The sequence below is a fragment of the Gordionus sp. m RMFG-2023 genome, chromosome 5 (genome assembly GCF_954871325.1).
Source record: "Gordionus sp. m RMFG-2023 chromosome 5, tfGorSpeb1-WG-v2, whole genome shotgun sequence".
NCBI lineage: Eukaryota > Metazoa > Nematomorpha > Gordioida > Chordodea > Parachordodidae > Gordionus > Gordionus sp. m RMFG-2023.
This window is the reverse complement of record NC_088779.1, coordinates 15,710,526-15,730,477: the sequence shown is the minus strand read 5'-3', so window position 1 is coordinate 15,730,477 and position 19,952 is coordinate 15,710,526. Positions and strand designations below refer to the sequence as shown.

The following is a 19,952-nucleotide window of genomic DNA, read 5'->3' as shown; positions in this document are numbered from 1 at the left end:
TGAGGGTGAGTGATGGAATAATTTAGACGAATGCCGATGGCGTGGGCAAATTTATTGTTGGATAGTTGAAGCTGAAGATTGGTAGATGGGATGGCCTCAAGAAACTCATGTCCCGTACCATTGAGCAGGGAAGAGAATAGGGTGCGGTCGGTAGATTGCATGCTAGATAAGAGAGTTTCAACGCAGCGAGCAACCACTGGTGCATCCCAGTCTTTCTGTCTATGGGTTGTGGGAGGATGAGAATCAGCATTGATCCTTGTTTTCCAAATATCCATAGCCACAATTAAGGAAAGGTCTTCTTTAGAATTATGGGCGGTGGTTATTGGCTTTGTCAAGAGACTACTCGATATGAAAGTAGTTATTGCTAAGTCATGTGGAGATCTGATGCCGAGACCACCAAATTTGGTTGGAAGAGTTGCTTGGGCCCAAGCGGTTTCGTTGAATCTGATATTTACTATTTTTTCGGTTAAGTCCTTTATTCCTTTTTCGTAAGTTTGGAGAGGAATAGGATATTTAAAAATTGGTGTTGACCGAAGTGCGTAAAGAATCCTTGGTATAAAAAAGAAATTTTTTAGCAAAAAAAAGGACTTGTGTGATGGAAGAAGTGTAAAGATGTCCTCCAGTTTAAGATGAGATCTTTTTATAATAATTTTTCCCCCATTTATAATATAAATAAAATTATACACAAATAATATATTATAAGATAAAATATTTTTTAAATAATTTTTTATTTATTTTTAACGATTGATTTTCTAAATTTCAGATATACAAGAGAGTGCTTAACACATCTTTCGCCTAAACACACGTTCAACTGACACGAGGATAGAAAACTTGTATTATATTTTATAAATAAAAATTTTAATTGGGGGAATTTATTAAAAATTAGAAAAAAATTGAAAAAAGCTTGATAGATCATCTTCAAAAGAATTTTCATTCAGATCCTTATCAATTTTTTTTAATCTTTATCAGAAAATAATCTGGTATGTGTGTTATTTTTTAAAGGTCAAAGTCAACTTTTTATGTGTCAAGATACTTTCTCAAACTGGAAATAAGTTCAAGCTTTCTAACTTCGTTGACCTATATTTTATCCAGGACTAATCTAAATTAAGTAGCGAGTGAATTATTGCTTTGCTTAGTATATATTAATCTTTGTATTCGAATCTATAGAAAATAAATATAATCAAAATATAAATTGTTAACTTTTATATATGTCTTTGTCTTGCAGTGCATTAATAAGTGCCATACAAAACTTAAATTATTTAAAGCAAGTTTTTAAAGTTTTAATATTATTATAGTTATCATGAAAGTGAGATATCCCAAATGTTCTAAAATCTGAAGAGCGTAGCAACAGGTTCCATTAAAGTCATATACACATATCATTTTTTAGTACACTAATCATACATTATATATGAAAAACTTGTCATTATCTGAAAATCTCTGCGATTCAGTTATCACAAGATTCGTCAAACTGGTTATTCTCCTTAATGAGATAATTAATTTCACTTAGTTATAAAAAGAGTTCATATTCCTATTTCTTCCTTAATGGCTGCACAATTTCTAGACTGTCCATACTTATTCCACAATTTAGGAAATATTAGAGTTGCGACACAATTTTACAAAGTTTAGACTTTGTACACTTAATTTTTATATTGGTGTAAAAAACATACTGGGACCAGGGCAGGCCAAATCATCTTCATCTGAAGAAATATGTATAATTGACATTATATTCTTTATTAAATAAATTATAATATTAGAGAATAAGAATATAAATTAACATATCTTGATTGATTAAATATTAATTAGATTTACAATTTTGACTGAAAATCTAACAATGAAAATTTAAAATAAAAATGGGGAAATTTTATGGTTGATCTGTTCGGCTTAAATTATTTATAAATTCAAAAAATAAATAAAAATAATTTTATAATACAATAAAATATGTTTTTCCCATATTTTTTGAAAAAATTTAAAGTAACGTTTTGCATTACCGTTATTTAAAAAAAAGAATCGCATTACCGTTCTCGTTACCTTTAGGAAGCTTTACTTTAGAGAAATATCAAAAAAATAATTAAATTAATAAAATGTCATATTTTGACATTTTTATATGATTAAAACATAATCCATGAAAATTGGAATAATAATATTAATTATCCTATAGGAGACTTAATAAGTCAATGGAATCTACAAGCCCCTTGTTTGGGGCCTGATGTCTCAAAAATAACCTTTACTAGAATCAATCTTTAGATAAAATATAAAATACTAAAAATATTTATTAATGTATGACTTTAGGTAAATGTTTGCTGGGCTATCTCATGGTATATTATAAATTTAAATACAACAATTATTTTCAGGATTCTGATGATTTTGACAAAAATTGTTCCGACTAGCCCTAGTCCCTACTATTGGATGAAAGTTATTCATGAGATCTATAACTCTGAAATTCATTCGTTTTTTATGAAATTTCCTATTTTATTTTGTGTATTAATATTCTCAAAATATTTTAAATTTTATTAAGTGGGGTTTTTTAGAAAATTAAAATAAAAAAATATAGTCACGCTCTTCTTTTTAAAAATTTATCCTAAATCATAAACTATAACACAAAATATTTCGGTATTCTCATTATTAAATGCTATTAACAATATAAAAAAACCATTCGATACTTTTGTAAATTTTATCAAAAGAAGATGCCATGAGAAGAAAAAATGGAATGCACCAAGTTTAATTCCTGATTTCTCTAGAAATGGAATATTCGTTCAGTTCAACAAGCTTTAAAGATACCCCAAAACACGGGTTCCATATACCGAAAAATTATCAAGTAATAGGCTACTACCTTTTGACTCAAACTTGAAAGAAAAATCAATAAAATATGGCCCTAATTTTGCAAGAAATAATCAAATTGGCGTTTATTGTAAGGTGTTATAAAAGAAAAAAATAGGATAGATGAATTATATTCATTATTTTAACAAGATCTCAAAGTGTTTATGTTTTCTATTATAATTTATAATTTGAAAAAAAGGTCAGCACCTGGCTATAGATCTACATAATGGAATACTCTGGCCCATTTTAAATAGATATAAATGAGAGTCTTAAGTTATTCTTTGTCAAATATTAGTGTTTCACAATTTCTAAAAATAACGACTATTAAAAAAATTGAGGATACTAAAATTATATTTCTTAATAAATTACGAAATTTCATAAATAGCAAGTGACGTGTTTTAGAGTCTTAAAGATTTAAAAACACTACTTTAAATAAATATAGAACCGACAATTAAGGTGGTTTTCTAGTTTTTTAAAAAAAGTCCATACTTGCTAAATGAGTTAGAATATAAGTAGTGAGTCAAAGAATTTCCTCAGAGAAATAGAGATCAGGTAGAAAAAAATTATGGTTCATTGGGCTTTTAGTTTTTTGAAAAAGGTTTGAGCTTCTAAATGAGTTAGAATATGGCAGTAGAAAGTTTAAAGATTTATTTTAGAGTAAAAGAGATCTTGTGGAATAATATTATGGACCAGGAACTCTCAAAAGGTAAAAAAAATTATAGTGTCCGGTATATTTAAAAAATAAAAACTTTAATGGTGAACTCTTTATTAGAAAGTAAGTGGATAAGTAGCAAAAGAAATTTTAATACTCTTTATTAATTATGTCAACCATTTGTCAACTATAAATCACTATTGCATATGCGATATTAGTTAATGCATTTGCTGTAATGTATTTTCGATAATGCATGATGTAATTCGCTAAAATGCATTGGCTATGATGCATTCGCGGTAATGCATTCGCGCTAATATATTAGCTATAATGTTTTTCCCAGAAAAAGTCGCGGGTATTGACGTGATACGATGTACGGTTAATCATTAAAATTATAAATTACTGAATATAGGTTAATTTATAGATTAATATATTCCATTTAAAAATATAACAAAAGATGGTGTAAATCTTAAAAATAAATGTAATACATTTTAAAAATATCCTGCCTAAAATATAAAACCCGGGCCTAGCCGAAAATTTTTTTAAAAAAATCCGGGCCCGGCCGTGCAAATGGTGCCACTGCAGGTCTCTGATAATTATGTTAAAAATAATTTTAATAATAAAATATAATTTAATATTTAATCCGCAAGGTTTAGTTTTTTGTTATTTAATATTAAAATCAAAGACTGATGAGATTAAAATTTTAGCCGCCCAGATTGGGAAGATATTTTACAGCCCAGCCAATTACGCAATTTTTAAAAATTTAGAGTTTTAACCAGGCCCGGTTGGCGATATTCTTTGGCTCAGTCCAAAATCTTATTTGTGATAATTTTTTGGCCCTGCTCGAAATTCTTAAAATTTTGTTATTTTTGGTTGTATTTTGTATCATTTTAAAAGGAAATTAAAATATGAGCAATAAAGAAAAATTAAACGTTCGATTTATATTATTTTCCAACTAATTAATTGACATACAGGATTTTTATCAAATCATTTTTCTCGCCGATTTTTAGCTAAATTTGAATTGATTAGTGATTATAATTTATATTTTCATATCAAAAATATAACAATTTGGATATAATTGATTATAAGGAATTTATTTTACTGGTACAGTTTATATACTTATTTTATTGCTATTAAAATTAAAATAATGTAGAAAATTATATTTACTATTACTGACAAATCAATTTAAATACTGTTTCGAATAAAATACTAAGAAATATGTAATAGTTGTTTTTATTATTGTTTCTTAAATATCATCTTAATCTTATAATTAAATTTAAAAAGTTTAATAATTATTTTATAATAATATATTTATCAGACTGCCCGGCCTGGATTTTATATCCGGCTCGAATTTTTTAAAATATATATTTATTTTAGATAATAATGGCGATTTATAATATTTGGTTTTAAAATATTCAGCCCAGCCCGGATATTAAAAATCTTTATAGGTTTGGCTCGGATATATTAAAATTAAAATACGATTCGGCCCGTGCATATTAAAATACTGCCGGGCTTACGGGTCTGATATTTGTTAATTTGCAAATTTATATCCACACTCTATTTTTCATACCATATTTAAAAGATTAAATTTATATTTTAATTTTTCCAAATACTAGGCATTCCATCAATCCTGACAACATTCAGCATTTGAGTTATGCCCAAAATTTGTTTCAATCCTTTCTTTTTGAAATAAATAGATCAATATCTGAGTTAGCTAACCAAGGTGTTCACTTTATGCCATTGACTTATAGGCTATCATCATCTGCAAAATATTTTCAAGTTTACATATTTTATTTTATTTATAACCCTTAAAATTTTAGGAACTATATAGCGATAATCCTTTAGAAATGGTTCGAACAATACAAAATTGTCTACAAATGGAAAAAAGTCTCGTTGTTGAAAAGGATAAAGTTTTATAAAAGTTTTATCACAAATACAATTTTTTCCATTAGCATTTAACGCCCTCTTCTGCTTATGCCGACAACCCTGCTTATAAATCCAAATTTGAATTACTTCACACCCGAACCTATGTTTATATATATATTAAAATTAATAAATCAATTTTTTTAGGAGGCTGATGATCTCTTACAGCAAATACAACAAGAACAAGAGTCATTTATTTTAAATAACCAAGAAGGAAAAAAATTATGTGGTATATATTTTATTAAATTTATAATCCATTAATTTATAATTTTGAAAGCTCAAGTTAAACATTTTGCTACATCTTATAATATTGAGGATAATAAACATTCAGATGCACAATCTCATATGATTGAATATGCTAGGCTTAAACATAATAAGGATACACTATTACAGGCTTTAGAATCAAAAAGTGTTGAGATACGTGGAAAAAGATTAGTAATTATATTTTAAATCTGAATATTTGAATCTTCACAAAAGCATTTTGCTGAGCAATTATTAAAAACACAAAATTTACTACTGGATTTCATGAACACTGTTATTAATGAAGAGCTAATTAAATGGAAAATAAACCAAAAATTGTCTGGGAGTGGAGTACCATTTGATGATAATTTAAATCAAATCCAAAAATGGTTAATATACTATTTTTATGATTCATTTATTTCTTTTTAAGGTTCGAACAAATATCGGATGTAGCTTGGCGTAATAGAAAACAAATAAAAAGACTTTTAAGTTTTCAAAATCAGTTTGCTATATTGGAACACAATGATATGTTACATAATTTAAACTCAAATATATTAAAAATATTATCTTCTCTAGTTTATGAGTAAATAACATGTTTATTGATAATAGTATATTATTTTTTCACAGCACATTTGTTATCGAAAAACAACCTCCTCAAGTATTAAAAACGAATACAAGATTTACGGCATCACTTAGACTTTTGGTTGGCACAAAATTGAATTTACACATGAGTACTCCCGAAGTTCAAGCAAATATTATGAGGTTTTCTTATTTCGAGGGACACGGAACAAGGATATTTTGTTCCGATTTCAGCCGAAAAAATCATACTTTTGAAATAATAGTAGCCCCGGGATCTCGAACACATTTATATAATATACCCACATCTATATTTTTGGAGGGATTAGGCAAATTCTGTGATCTGGAATGCAGGCCAATTTTATTTTTGCTGTACGAATTTGTTATTAGACGCGTAGTCCTTTCAATGAAATATCTGATTTCCCAGCCAGGACTTGATAGATATGAGGCCTCATTCTAGGAGTTATTACCTCTGGCCTACCACGCCAATTAAAAAAACTAATTTGCATATATAAACCATTGAGCTAACATAATTAAACCTCATTAATCTTTTAGATTATGAATATGGAAAACACCTGTAAACATTTATTTAGCTGCTCGTGAATTGTCACCTGGACATTCTTTCCAAGGAAATGTCCAGTATGATATGTCATTTTTTTTACCATAGATAAAATGTGTTATTTTCACCTGATTAATAATTAAATTCCCATTACCATAAAATAATAATCTTAGTTAAAAGTACTACCATAATTTTTTTCCCCCGATTTCATTCCGTCAGGGTTTCAGCAAATGGCATTTTTTTATTCCTTGCGGTGTTCTGACAATGCAGGTTCAAGGCAAAGCCACAATATCACCAAAATCGGGGTTAGAAGAGGCATATTCTGGAAGATTATGCTTATACTAAGGTAATATTTTATAAAAGCGATTCAACCCGACCCTTTCAATTTTAATAAAATTTTTTTATGTTTATAAACCAAAGAAATAGAAAACATTAAATTAAAGATTTGTCCCCTCTAAAACCAATAAATCATGATTCTTCGGGTTTAAAATAGTTTTTTGAAATGAGTGATTTTTTAAAATGAATATGATATAAAAATAAGTTTTGAGAAATCAGCTATATTAAGAGAAATTCTTATGATATAAAGTCAATCAAACCAAAATATAACAATAACTGAAATTCTACAACATAAGATTAATTATCCTTTAATTTATTTAATATAATTCTCTAAATTTCAGTGATACATAACCATTATATTAACATACACTGCACAATACCCAATTGTATAATGTTATAAAAACATTTTTAAAATAATCGCCATTTTGAAAATTGCAACATCTATTTTAATAATTTATGGTTATAAAGATTCTAAGGTTAAAGATTTCATGTATTTATAATTTTTTTATGTTTTATTCAAATTACATATAAATTGTAATATAGAACTTTTCAAAAAGAAATAATATTAATTATTGTTTAAATATTTATATATTAATGAATGCAGAATTAATTATAATATATAATAAGATAATAAAATAACAAAAAAAATTCTTCAAGTTGGAGAATTTTTAAAAAATTTAATTTGTATATTTTTTTTATAACAAAAATGGCTGTTTAATTTACAAAAGAATATGAATATATATTTTTTTATTATAAAATGATATAAATTTAAAATTTATGTAAAATTTTGATTTTTTTGGAAGAATTGATTAATTTTTTTTTTTTTATTTGGGAAAATTTTTTTTTTATTATACTTAATTTTCATATTAATAATAGCAATTTACAAGAATAACTAATATACAAATTAAAAATATTAAAAATGAGTGTAAATTTTAAATATATCGATGGCTCTAAAAAGAGCTTATAGTAAAAATGTACCTAAAAAACATGTATAATTATGTTTAAAAATTTCTAATTGTATTTTTTGTTTTAGGAAGATTGACTCGCGTTTTTCGTTTGTTATGTTAAAAATTTTACATGCTAAAATTTTTAAAAATGAATATGTTGATTGGGAGAAATTACCATTAGTTGTGATGGATGACTATAGGTTGAAAAATAAAATTATTTAATATTGAGTATTTATTGATTTTTTTATTTTCGCCATTAGTAAGAGGATTTGAATTAATTGATGAGGGAAAGGAAGAGACACAGGTAGCGTCCCAAATTAGGGATTTCCCATTGGACCATGGGATGCAGGTTAAACCGTCAGGTCTGAGACCATCTTGTAGAGAGAGGTTTGTTGGTTCTAGAATGTTAGGAATTTTAGCTTTATTGAGAGCGTTATGGATGATTTTATTTATTGCTTTATGCCGGAGGTGGCGACCTTGGCTACGGGAGCAGTTTAGGCCGTGTCTTGCATTTGGTTGTACGGGTAGGTTGCAAAGGTGGCAAGTGTGTGAATGTGTTAGCGAGCATCCTAGTCTAAATCCTATGGTAACTCTCAGTTGGTCATTGGTTAAGAGATTATCAAGGGTTAGGCTTGGAAGTGCCTCAAGCCATTCATATCCGCCATATTTATCGTTTAATTGAAGAAGTTGAATATCGCTGTATCGGAGGGGTTGAGACTATTTTGAAGTTTCTTTATAAGGGGTTCCAAGATTGATTTATTAGAAATTTCGGTTAGGAATGTTTGGCCGTCTGGGGTTAGTAGATTCCATTTTTCGATTGCTACTGTTAAGAGATCGTCATTGGGGGTTATAAAAGATGAGATCGCGGAATTGAGCGAAAGGCAATTAGAGATAAAAAGAGATAGGGCGAGTAATTCTAAGGGGATCAGGTCGATACCGCCTAGTTTAGCGGGTAATTGAGCAAGGTGCCAATTAAAGTCTGATAATGGAAGATTAAGGATCCTTTCCATTAAGGTCTTTAAGCGAATATTATGCTTGGTGAAAAATTCTGAGGAGGTGAATGAGGAGGATGAGTGGAAGAGGTGTGAGATTTTAGGTAAATATAGGCACTTACTTAATAGATAAAAAAGTTGGTGCGATGGGATATAATTGATGAACTTTTCCAAGTTTTGCAACTCGAAGAAGGTTTTATCGATAGTTTTATTCGAGATTTTATTATTTAGTAGTGGGGAGCCCAAGAGTTGGATATCTTCGATTTCGATAATATTGTAATCTTTAAATGAGTCTAGGGGAATTTCGGGGTTGAGTATGCAGATTTCTGTTTTGGTTTTGTTTAATTCTAGGCCTATTTTGGGGCATTCTTTTTCGAGGTGGAAGAGGGCTTTGCTTATTTGATGTTGGTTACCGCAGAGAGTGCCATCGTCTAGGTACCATAAATCAAGGTCTAGATCAAAATTAGATTTGAGATCTTTCATCATATTATGGATGGCTAGAAAAGTATAGGGCCTAGGGGGTCGCCCTGCTGAACACCCTCTTCTGCGTATATAACGCAACCATTGAAAATGAGGGGAGTGCTATTGGTATAGCAAATGTCAACAATGCGCGAGTATTGGGGGAAATTATCGTAAAACGATTCGAGAGCCGAGGAACGAGATACTGTATTGAAGGCGTTTTTGAAATCAATTTTGCAAGGAACGGAGTTTAAAGGTGGATGTTGTAGGTAGATTCGGAGATAGTGAGAGGCTATATCTACGCCTCCTTTTGTTCCGCAGCCTAATTGGTAATTGCCAAGCAGGGAATGAGTAACGGTTTTTATTTTTTTTGCGATGATTTTAGTAATCAGGCGTCTGAAGAAAGAACCGATAGCTATTGGGCGGATACCACCTTTCGGTTTTTCAAATGCAATCAAGTTAGCTCCAAATATTATTTGATGAGCTAATGTGGGGATATCTCTAGTGATTATTATTGAGGAAGGATGTAAGTGAGTTAAAAAAAAACTATTTGAATTGGAAGATTTTATGAATGTTTGGAAGTAGGAAGGTCTATAGCCGTCAGGACCTGCTGCTGAAAATTTATTAAATTCGTTTATAGTGTCACTTATATCTTGGTTTGATATTGTGAGAGGAGGAATATTGGGCGGAGGATTTGGTAAGCTAGTATAAGAAGCTCGTGGATGGAGAGATTTTAGGTTTTCAAGTGTCGCATCATTAGATGGGGCTAGTTTTGATTGTGAGGAGATTAATTTTTGGGCTCCGCAGACGTCGCCTTCATTTATTTTTTTGGAAATTTTGTCACAAATGAAAGAAATATTAAAAATAACCCCATATAATTCATGAAAATATAAAAGTTTATAAAACAGGAAAATATGTAAAAAAAAATTGTTGGCCTAAAAATATTATTTTTTTAATTAATTTATTTATAATATTTATAAATTTATGATTTCTCTGAAATAAAATGTTTTTATATCTTCAGACTATGAGTTTAATTATTATTTGGAAATAAGGGATCCTAATTCTTGCTCTAGCATATGCTATGCGAAATCTGGAAAAACATACCAATTATAGTAGAAAAATTCATAATTCTTTATAAGGCCAGCCTTTTTATATTTTAGTAAATTCTTAATTCAAGTGTTTGAAAACAAGAATATGTTATTTGACATCTTCTTGTGACACTAGATGAGGTATATTTAATCCCCCCCCCCCTCTTCTCTTATTTCTAATATTAAATAAATAATATTCAATATCATAAAATCATTCAAATTAATAATTAAAGGAAATGTATATAAATACTTACAATTTATTGTTTCTTTGATATAATATTGCATTTTTATTAATAAAAGTATTTCTTATGACACATTTTAAATTAACAGATAAAAATTAAATAAAAGCCAATATCAAAATCAATCTTTAAATTTTTATTCAGTGGATATGCTTCATCCCACTAAAAAGATCAATAACTAATATTTTATTGTATCACAAGGAAAGCTGCTTTCTCCAAATCTAAATGATTGACATCATATTGATGTTTGACATGTATAACATATAATATTGTCATGAGATATTATATAAAATTAAATATGTAATCTACGAATCTGCCTTTAAACATTACTTTATTGACAATGGATATTATATCTTCTTCTCCGTTTTATGGTGATTTCCAGGTTTACCCATATAGGCCAGTTTTCCCTCTGATTTTTCTTTACCATTTTTGATGGTCCTGAGCATCAATATTTGTAAGATTCATACTTCTCATATCCGCCGCTATCACATTTGTCCACGTCATCTTGGTCTAGGTCTTGATCTTCCTACTTCCACGAAATAGCATCTCTTTATCCAGTCATCTTTTGTCATACGTTGCACATGCCCAAACCATCTTAGTTTATTTCGTCACATTACCACTCCAATCATTTCTATACCCAATCTTGCTCGCTATTCCTTGCTAGTTTTTCTCTCTCACATCCATCTAATCATCCTCATTTCTATTTTTTTTATTTGGCTGTGAGTCGTTTTCATTGCCCATGTTTCGCCGCCATAAACTAAACAACTCCTCACAAAGCTTATGTAAACCTTCACCTTTATTCAGATAGACTTTTTTATTTGGTAGAAGAGACGACATCTCTCCGAACTTATTTCATTCTTGTCTGACCGTTACAACAACGGCAGAATCGACACCACTCTGCGTTTAGCATATCACTCAAATAACAAAACTTATCCACTTTCCCTAGGGTTAACCTATTGTCAATATCCAGACCACCATTTTCTACGTTATCATTATTATGCATCCTTTTATGCACATTCTACAAATAAGGTAATTCTTGCTAACATCAAGCTTTCTTTTTTCCCGCTACATTTATTATGTACCCATTTTTGGCATATGCTGCATTAAATTGAATTTCTAGCAACTCCTTTCCCACATTTTCTCCACCAATTATCTTTTTATCTTGCTGCATTCATTTTCAGACCCTTTGCTTCCATGGTCATCTTCCATTTACTAATTATATTCCGTAATTCTTCCTCACTGTTTGCCATTAATACAAGGTCATCTGCATATAATAGCTCTCATGGAAGTCCTTCACACATTTCTTTAGCCACCACATCCATTACTAAGAAAAATAATAAAGGACTCAGCACAGATCCTTGATGAAGTCCTATTTTCACTTCAAAGCTTTCACTATCTTCATCATCGGTGCAGTTGCTCCTACCTACATTATCATCACTGCCATAACCAACCATTCCTTAACACATGATTTTCTCTAGGCCCATCTAATAACCTCGCGCGGCACCCTGTCAAATGCCTTCTCTAAATCAAAAACGCATAATACAGTTTCTTTTCCTTCGCAAGATATTTCTCCTGTATTTGTCTCACCACAAAAATTACATCTATTCACCTTTCCCCGATGTAAAACCAAACTGCATTTCATCTATTTTTGTTTGTTCCTTTATCCGCTTCTCAAACTCTCAAATACCTTAATTACATGTTCCAAGAGTTTAATAGTTCTGTAAGACCCGCAATCTAAAGAATCACCTTTCTCCTTGTATACTTGGATATTATAATTCATTGCCAGCTATGACAATTTGATTGGCTACATTCATTAACCATTCAATCCCTAAGTCATCAGATTGCACAACTAACAAACATCATTATCCTATTCATTTTCTTCATTCAAAAGTCTTTCCATGTAGATCTTTCAAGGGTTCTTAATACCAATATTATCAATCACCATTTTTCCTTCATTTCAAACATTTATCACCTACCATATCCTGCCTCTTTTTTGCCTGCTTTGAACCACATTTTTAATTCCTTCAGAGCATTCCATTACTTTAGCAAACTCCTGCTTTTTTTCTTCTTGCGCCTTCGCTATTGATTTCTTAGCATTTCTTTTGCCATCTTGTAAATATCGTTCTCATTATTTTCTTTATTATTATACCATTCTTTGGAGCACCTCCATTTCTCATCTACAGCTTTCGCTACATCCGGGTTCCACCACCAAGTTTCCTTATGTCCTGGCAGCTCTTTTGTCCATCCACTCACCTCCTCAGTTGTCATCACCCAGGCTTTCTTCATGACTTCCCACTTGTCATTTACCACAGAAGCTTGTGCCACCTCCGCCTTCCTTATCGCCAATGTCATATTGAATTGACGTCCAAACCTTTAGCCTTGGCAGAAACTTTCTTTTAGTGAACCTGGCGCCTTTAAAAGTGAAATCTCTCATAACTAGTCGATGCTGACTAATACATTCCTCTCCCGATATCACTTTCAGATTTTACTATACTTCTATCACATCTCCTTAATAGCAAGTAATCCACTGCATTTTTGGTAACCGATTTATAAGTCACCAAAAACATTGTATTACAGACAATCATATCCATAGCATCACTAAAATTTAAAATCCTCCCCTTCCAGATTTCTCATGCCTTAACTAAATCCTCCTTTTACTCCTTCATAACCCTCACTACTCGCTCCCACATGTCCATTCAGATCACCAGCTAGGATAATCTCCTCTTCATTTGGCCAGTCTCGATATCGCCCCCAATATGTCCCAAAATACATATTTCTCTTCACTTCTTCCAACCTGGGGGATATATGCCGAGTTAATATTATATAGATTTCTACCAAAAATCATCTTAATAACCATTATCTGGTTATCTACCCTTTATTTGACTACTTTGTCCACCAATTTCTCCCCAACCAATACCCCTCTAGCCTTACCATCATTACTTCCTTGCCAGAAGAATTTTTACTTTTTACTAGTCTTGCCAATCATTCTTGCGCCATTACCTTTACATCTGGTCTCCTGTATGCAGCATACATCTATATGCCTTCCATGCAATACATCGACCACTTCTCCCTCTCTTCCCGACATACTCCCAACATTCCATGTCGCGACCTTTACTCTATCCACCTGTGAACTGGTTTCTCCACTTATTAACAGCTTGTTTATGGTCCTCATAAGTTTCATTTTCACGAATCGTGGTTCCACCAAATTTTCCATCCTTCTTTTTATCGTAGGCGGATGATGAGGCATAAGGGTACTTTGGGCTGTACCACGCCAATGCTTTGGAGATTTTGTCGCAAGATTTTCACAATCGGATGTCCTTCTTGACATCATTTTTTTTATATTGAAAAAATCTTTTAAGTCATATTAATATTCATTTTATAGATATATGATAAAAAATAATTTTTGATATAATGGATTCAGATATCATAGAAGAAGAAATCGAAATAAAAAAATAAAGTATCTAGTTAAATAACTTTATTGCAGTTCAAATGTTTATAATGATGAAAATATCATTGCGGCTATTATTCGTGCTGCATTCAAATTAAATTGGAAATGGATAAAAAATGCACAAAATATGGGAATTAAAATGCAAATTAATTTTTTAAGAAAACAAATTCCTGATGCTATAGCGTTCACGGGAACTTTGCAATTATTTGGATGATTTTTTTGGATTCCATGAAATTAATCATCAGGAAGATAATATATTGATTTTTGATAAATTTTTGAATTAAAAAGTATTTTTATAAAATACAATACCCCGCTTCCCTCTAGTGCTTCTATTGAGCGCTTGTTTAGTATTGCTAAACGGGTTTTAGGGGAGAGGCGTGGATGTTAGATTCAAATTTAGAAAATTTATTACTTTTAAAAGCTAATAAAAGATTATAAATATTTTTATATATTACTTAATATCCTGGTTGGGCATTTTACCGGTCAAATACGATTTCTTCAATTGACCGATATTTGATCTGTCAAATATGGTCAAATTCAATAAATGTTCTAATATTAACTTTATTTTGTATAATTAGAATATTAGAATCTATAATATTAAATTTTTATAATATATTTAATTCATTCCATAGTTCATGTTTCGCCCTCCATGGCAGAGTCTTGTTCCGATTCATATTCAATATTATTATTTTTTTTAACATTTTTAATCAACCTTAAGTTATGATATACTCTTACTAATTTTCCTGTTATAGAAGTCTTCAATCGATTTCTGTTTTTCATATGAATATTGCCCCAAACGTTAGTGGAGTATAGTTAAAAATTTTAAATTTTTCGTCCAAAATATTTCTTCATTTAATATATTATTAGTAATTTCAATGGGATCACATACAGCTTCTTTAACAACTGATGCTTTCAGGGTTTTCTTACCTATTTGTATTTGATCCATACATTTTATTGGCGATGCCCATCTTGTTTTGCTAACTTAATGTAGATGGTATACCATTTTGATTCTTATTACGGGAAAATACTGCAGTTGGTATGTGCTTATTCTTGAAAAATTTAACAATTTTTTTAATTATAACTGAAGTCGTTCAAAATCGTGAAAGAATAACTGCAATGTATGCGCTGCACAACCATAACATTTTATATGATTGTATAAAGATTCAGATTTTAAAATTCTCCAGGCTGCTTTCATGTTAGCGGCATTATCAATAACTAAAGAATATTTTAAATTCCTGGGCAATATAATCTGCCGTATGGCTATTTTTCTCAGTATTTAAAAATTTGTAGAATACTGGAACAGGCGTCATCATTATAAAATTAATAATACTCTCGTTTCTGATGTTGCTCTAGGCATCTGAAACAGTTGATAAGTGAGGAGCTTTATCTATTATTTCTGCAACTCTCGCCTCCATATCTCCTGACGCTTTTTTAGAAGATATCTAGCCAGTTGCCTTCGCCTGGGGACTTATTTTTTTTAAAGGATTTTTGGATTTAGGGATTTCTGTGACGTGGAAAAGTAAATTGCTCGCATTTATAGCCTTTGCAAATAATTGAGAGCTCATTTTTTATCTTTGAGATTTATTCGATCTATGAAACCGGTTATACAAGATTGAGATTTACAATTAATAGCCTTGACTGTAGATAGATCAGAGATAATGGAATCAAATTTTCTTGAGTCACAAGACAAAATATTGTCAATTTGATAATCATTCTCACTAATTTCACCCAATTCTTCGTTAGAGCTAGAAGTATAACAATTACATTTATGTGATTTTTTGTAGAGGTTGTTATTTTGAAATTTGAATCCTTAATTATGACAGGGCACATGGTACAAACAACTGCTTAATAAATGCTTGATCATTCTATCAACTTGGATAATATAGGACATCTTGCATAACCTACATACCGCTTTAACTAATTTACCATCGCGTACTTCTTGAAAATATTTCTAAACTTGATGCTTTGGTTTGATCATAATCCCTAATATAAAATTTAACTATAAAAGATTTTGATTATTGTAAAGTTAATAAATCTTAATTATCATATTATCGACCAATTATTTCAATAATTTGGCTTATAATATTATATAAAATATAATATATATAAATTATTTTGTAAATCTGACCAGAACAACTAAAAAGAAATTTAATTTATAAATTCAATTTTAGCAAGTGCAAGTAAAACAAATGAGAATTAATATTATTTGTACTCCGCTAAATATTAAATAAATTTAAATTTATTAAAAAATAAGGCTTAGCTAAATTATTATATTTTTTTATTTTAGTAATAAAAAATATTCTTTTGTTTTCGATTCCTTTTCATGGTACAAATTTATTTTTAAATAAATTTTAACCTAATAAGACTGATAAACATGCTTTTAATGAACTAGTTATTATATCAAAATATTTTTTCGCCAATAATATTTTAGAGCAATTGACCGACATGCCAAACCTGTTTAATATAAATAAAACGTTTTAGATAAAAAAATATGATTATGTTTCTTGTACTTTCTAAAAAAATGAATCAAAGGAGTGGCTATGGAGTGACACTCCATTACTTGGGGCGGGAGCTAACTCCTTTTGAGAAGGCGAGAGCTGGCTACTTTTAAAAAGGAGCGTTAACAACTCTGAATTTTAAGCATTGTTTATAAAAAATTATATAATTTTCTTAAGCATTTATTTTGATCAACATTCTTTGAAACTAAATAAAAATGAGATGCATAGGATTAAATTTAAATAAAGGGCGGGGTAAATAGGTAAAATTTTTTATGGATTATAAAGATGCCTTGCTGATATTGTTTTTCTAACTGTAATTTTATGAATTATAAATTTTTTTAGCAGATTATTCTTTCTCAGTGGTCACTTATATCATTATAGAATATATATTTTGTTATACATTTTAATTTTTTAAATTTGATTAGTTAGTATTTTGAATAAAGAGTCAAGTGTTTAATTATATACTCAGATAATATGTAATTAGAAAAAAAGGTAAGATTATGGTTTGTGAGCCACAATTACCATTGGCTATCTATCATTTCATTGGTTAAATTTTATTTATTTATTTTTTAAATATTTTTTGTTGAATGATATTTTTGTTATCGGATACTATTGGTTGTTAATTTTAACACATTTTTTTAAAATATTTTTTTGTCGAATGATATTTATCAGAGATCTGCATAGGTATGCACGGCCCGGCCCGGATTTATCAAAAAAATTTTACGGCCCGGTCCGGCTTTTTTTTTAAAAAAATTTTCAAGCCCGGCGCGGGTATATTTAAAAAAATTAAAATACGGCTCGGCCCTAGGGCCGGGCTTAGAGCCTGGCCTGCAGGTCTCTGACATTTATTATAGAAAATTATTTACCCATTTTTGTAAAAAGATAAATAAAAATGAGATAGACAGGATAAAATTTACATAAAGGGAATGGCAAATTGGGTCTTTATGAAGTATAAAGATGCCGTTCAGATTTGTAATTTAGATACCTTTTCCAATTGTTTTTCTTAGATTTCCTACTTTTATAATTTTTTTAACAGATTCTTTCTCAGTGGTCACTTATATTTTTTTTAATGTTATCAGAACATACAATTAATTACTTGACTCTTTATTTAAAATATTTATTTTTCAAATTTAAAATATAAAAATGTATAATAAAATATATTTTCTATAGATATATTCTAAAACATTTTTAAAGATATTCAATAGATTTATATTCTCTCTTCTGTTGCTATTTAATCTTCCATATACCGGTACCTTCCAGATTAAACATATTTTGTTTTGAGGTCGCACTAAAGATGCTCTGTGGACTGGGTATTTATACTTCTATTAATTTGGTCGACCTTAAAAATATTAAAATTTAAAAAATTATCGATATCAATCTGCATTTAATTAACTCATGTTTTATAAACAGACTACCAATATCCTTACTCTTTTATTAATTGCCTACTATTTTAGCATTTATTAAAACTGGTATATTTTGACATTATTTTTATATTTTATAATTAAATTTAAAAGAATTAATATTTTAGAAAAATAAAAATATTATAAAAATAAAAATACTCCGAGCTACCTCGTCTATATTTTCACGCCAATTATAGCTAGCACCATAGGCAAAATGGTCCCAAATATTTAGTTCTGCTTTACAACATCGGAAGAAAGTAGGCAATCTAGCCTGAATCAGTATTTGGTTTGAAATGATTATATATAACAGGCACGATGCTCTGCACTCTTGTTGTTTTTCAGAGGTTGGTAGTTGAAGTAATTAAAATTTATGTTTTAGCTATTTATTTTGTTTGATCCTCTTTTTGTCTTTGGAACTATTGGTGCTTAAGGTTCAAAGAAGGGCGTGGTAGGCGGGGTCTGGTTTGGTAGATTATCGGATGGTGAGATATCAGAGTTATAGTGAATTTCGATAAAATGATATTTTTGGACAGATATAGATCTCCATCGATAATTAGATATGATCCCAAACTAGAGCTTCTATCTAGCTAATTTTCTTTGGAATCTCTCTCAGTTTTTAAACAATCACGAACCCTGGAGTTATAATTTCTCTATTTTTATTTTTTTAGATATATTTATAAATAAAATTTCATGTATTTTTTTTTAATTATTAAGTAACAAAACTATTTGAATTAATGATCCAAAGGACGCAATAATCTCTAATATGTTTTATTAGAATTTGGTATGGGATTTAAATAAATTTATCATACACTTTATAATTATTTTTTGTTTTTAGCGAATATCAAGCTGCTCAGATACTCGAGAAAAAGGATGATGCCACATTTCTTCCTCAATTTAATCAAACTAGTGGTGAAATTTTGAATCACATAGGAACAATGGAATATGATGTTAGCGCCGATAAATTATGTGTCCATTTTAAAAATATGGTTTATTAAAATATATTATAATCCTATTTATGATTATTCTATAGCAATTAAAAAAAATCAAAAGGCAAGAAAAAAAAGGTTCAGAAACAGTAGCAGATGAAAAATTTTGCATAATGTTTAAATCATCGTTCAAAATAGCAGGTGGGGAAATCGTATTTAATGTTTGGGTTAGTCATTTTATAATCAAATTTAACAATCCATGAATACTTAAAATATCTCTCTAACTAGGCAAGGAGTAAGGATTATTAATAATTTCTGCAATGAATAAGGATCATTAATAATTTGAAGAAGAAATTAAGATTATTTTATTGAATTAAAATGAATTAAACCCTTGTTTGATTTATATGTATGTCGTTTGGAATCAAAACCTTGAACCCTGGTAACCGGAACAAAATTTAGAACCGAAATCACAATAAACATCCCTCTTAAATAAGAACTAGAACCCATTTTAAAATTCAGGAACAAATTCCGGAATCAGTTCTAATAATTTGAAAGGGTTATTTATTTAAAGTGTTAAAATTATTTTCATTATTTTAGGCAATTATGTTTTATAAGATTATTTCATCGATATTAAGTGTTTTTGTTATTTTTAAGGTAACTTATTAGTCTGTTATCCTTTTCAATTAGTAAACTTATAAATATAAACCTTTTTAAATAATAAAGTGTGATGTTTAAATTTTTTTATTTCAGTTTGTGTCAAATTTAAGAACCGGACTAGAATCCACTTTTCCAAATTTTAGGAACCTGAACTTGGAACCAAAATCAGAATCCTTATTACTCTAGGTTCCAAACTTA

General features: G+C 29.4%; 1 protein-coding gene across 2 annotated transcripts in view; it reads left to right on the top strand.

Moving 5' to 3' along the window:
- LOC135930405 (signal transducer and activator of transcription 5B-like) overlaps nt 1-19,952 on the top strand; it is a 95,118-nt gene that overhangs the window by 44,443 nt on the left and 30,723 nt on the right. The window contains exons 1-12 of one of the 2 annotated variants that reach the window (XM_065467198.1): nt 816-833; nt 2,682-2,815; nt 5,083-5,245; nt 5,287-5,376; nt 5,419-5,496; nt 5,537-5,618; nt 5,667-5,824; nt 5,867-6,018; nt 6,060-6,212; nt 6,257-6,391; nt 19,007-19,157; nt 19,202-19,324. In XM_065467198.1, coding sequence (XP_065323270.1) covers nt 5,201-5,245; nt 5,287-5,376; nt 5,419-5,496; nt 5,537-5,618; nt 5,667-5,824; nt 5,867-6,018; nt 6,060-6,212; nt 6,257-6,391; nt 19,007-19,157; nt 19,202-19,324 — 1,167 coding nt within the window. In that variant the 5' untranslated portion in view covers nt 816-833; nt 2,682-2,815; nt 5,083-5,200. Of the gene's footprint in view, nt 1-815; nt 834-2,681; nt 2,816-5,082; nt 5,246-5,286; nt 5,377-5,418; nt 5,497-5,536; nt 5,619-5,666; nt 5,825-5,866; nt 6,019-6,059; nt 6,213-6,256; nt 6,392-19,006; nt 19,158-19,201; nt 19,325-19,952 lie in introns of those variants that run through there. The other variant, XM_065467197.1, reaches the window with a different exon arrangement.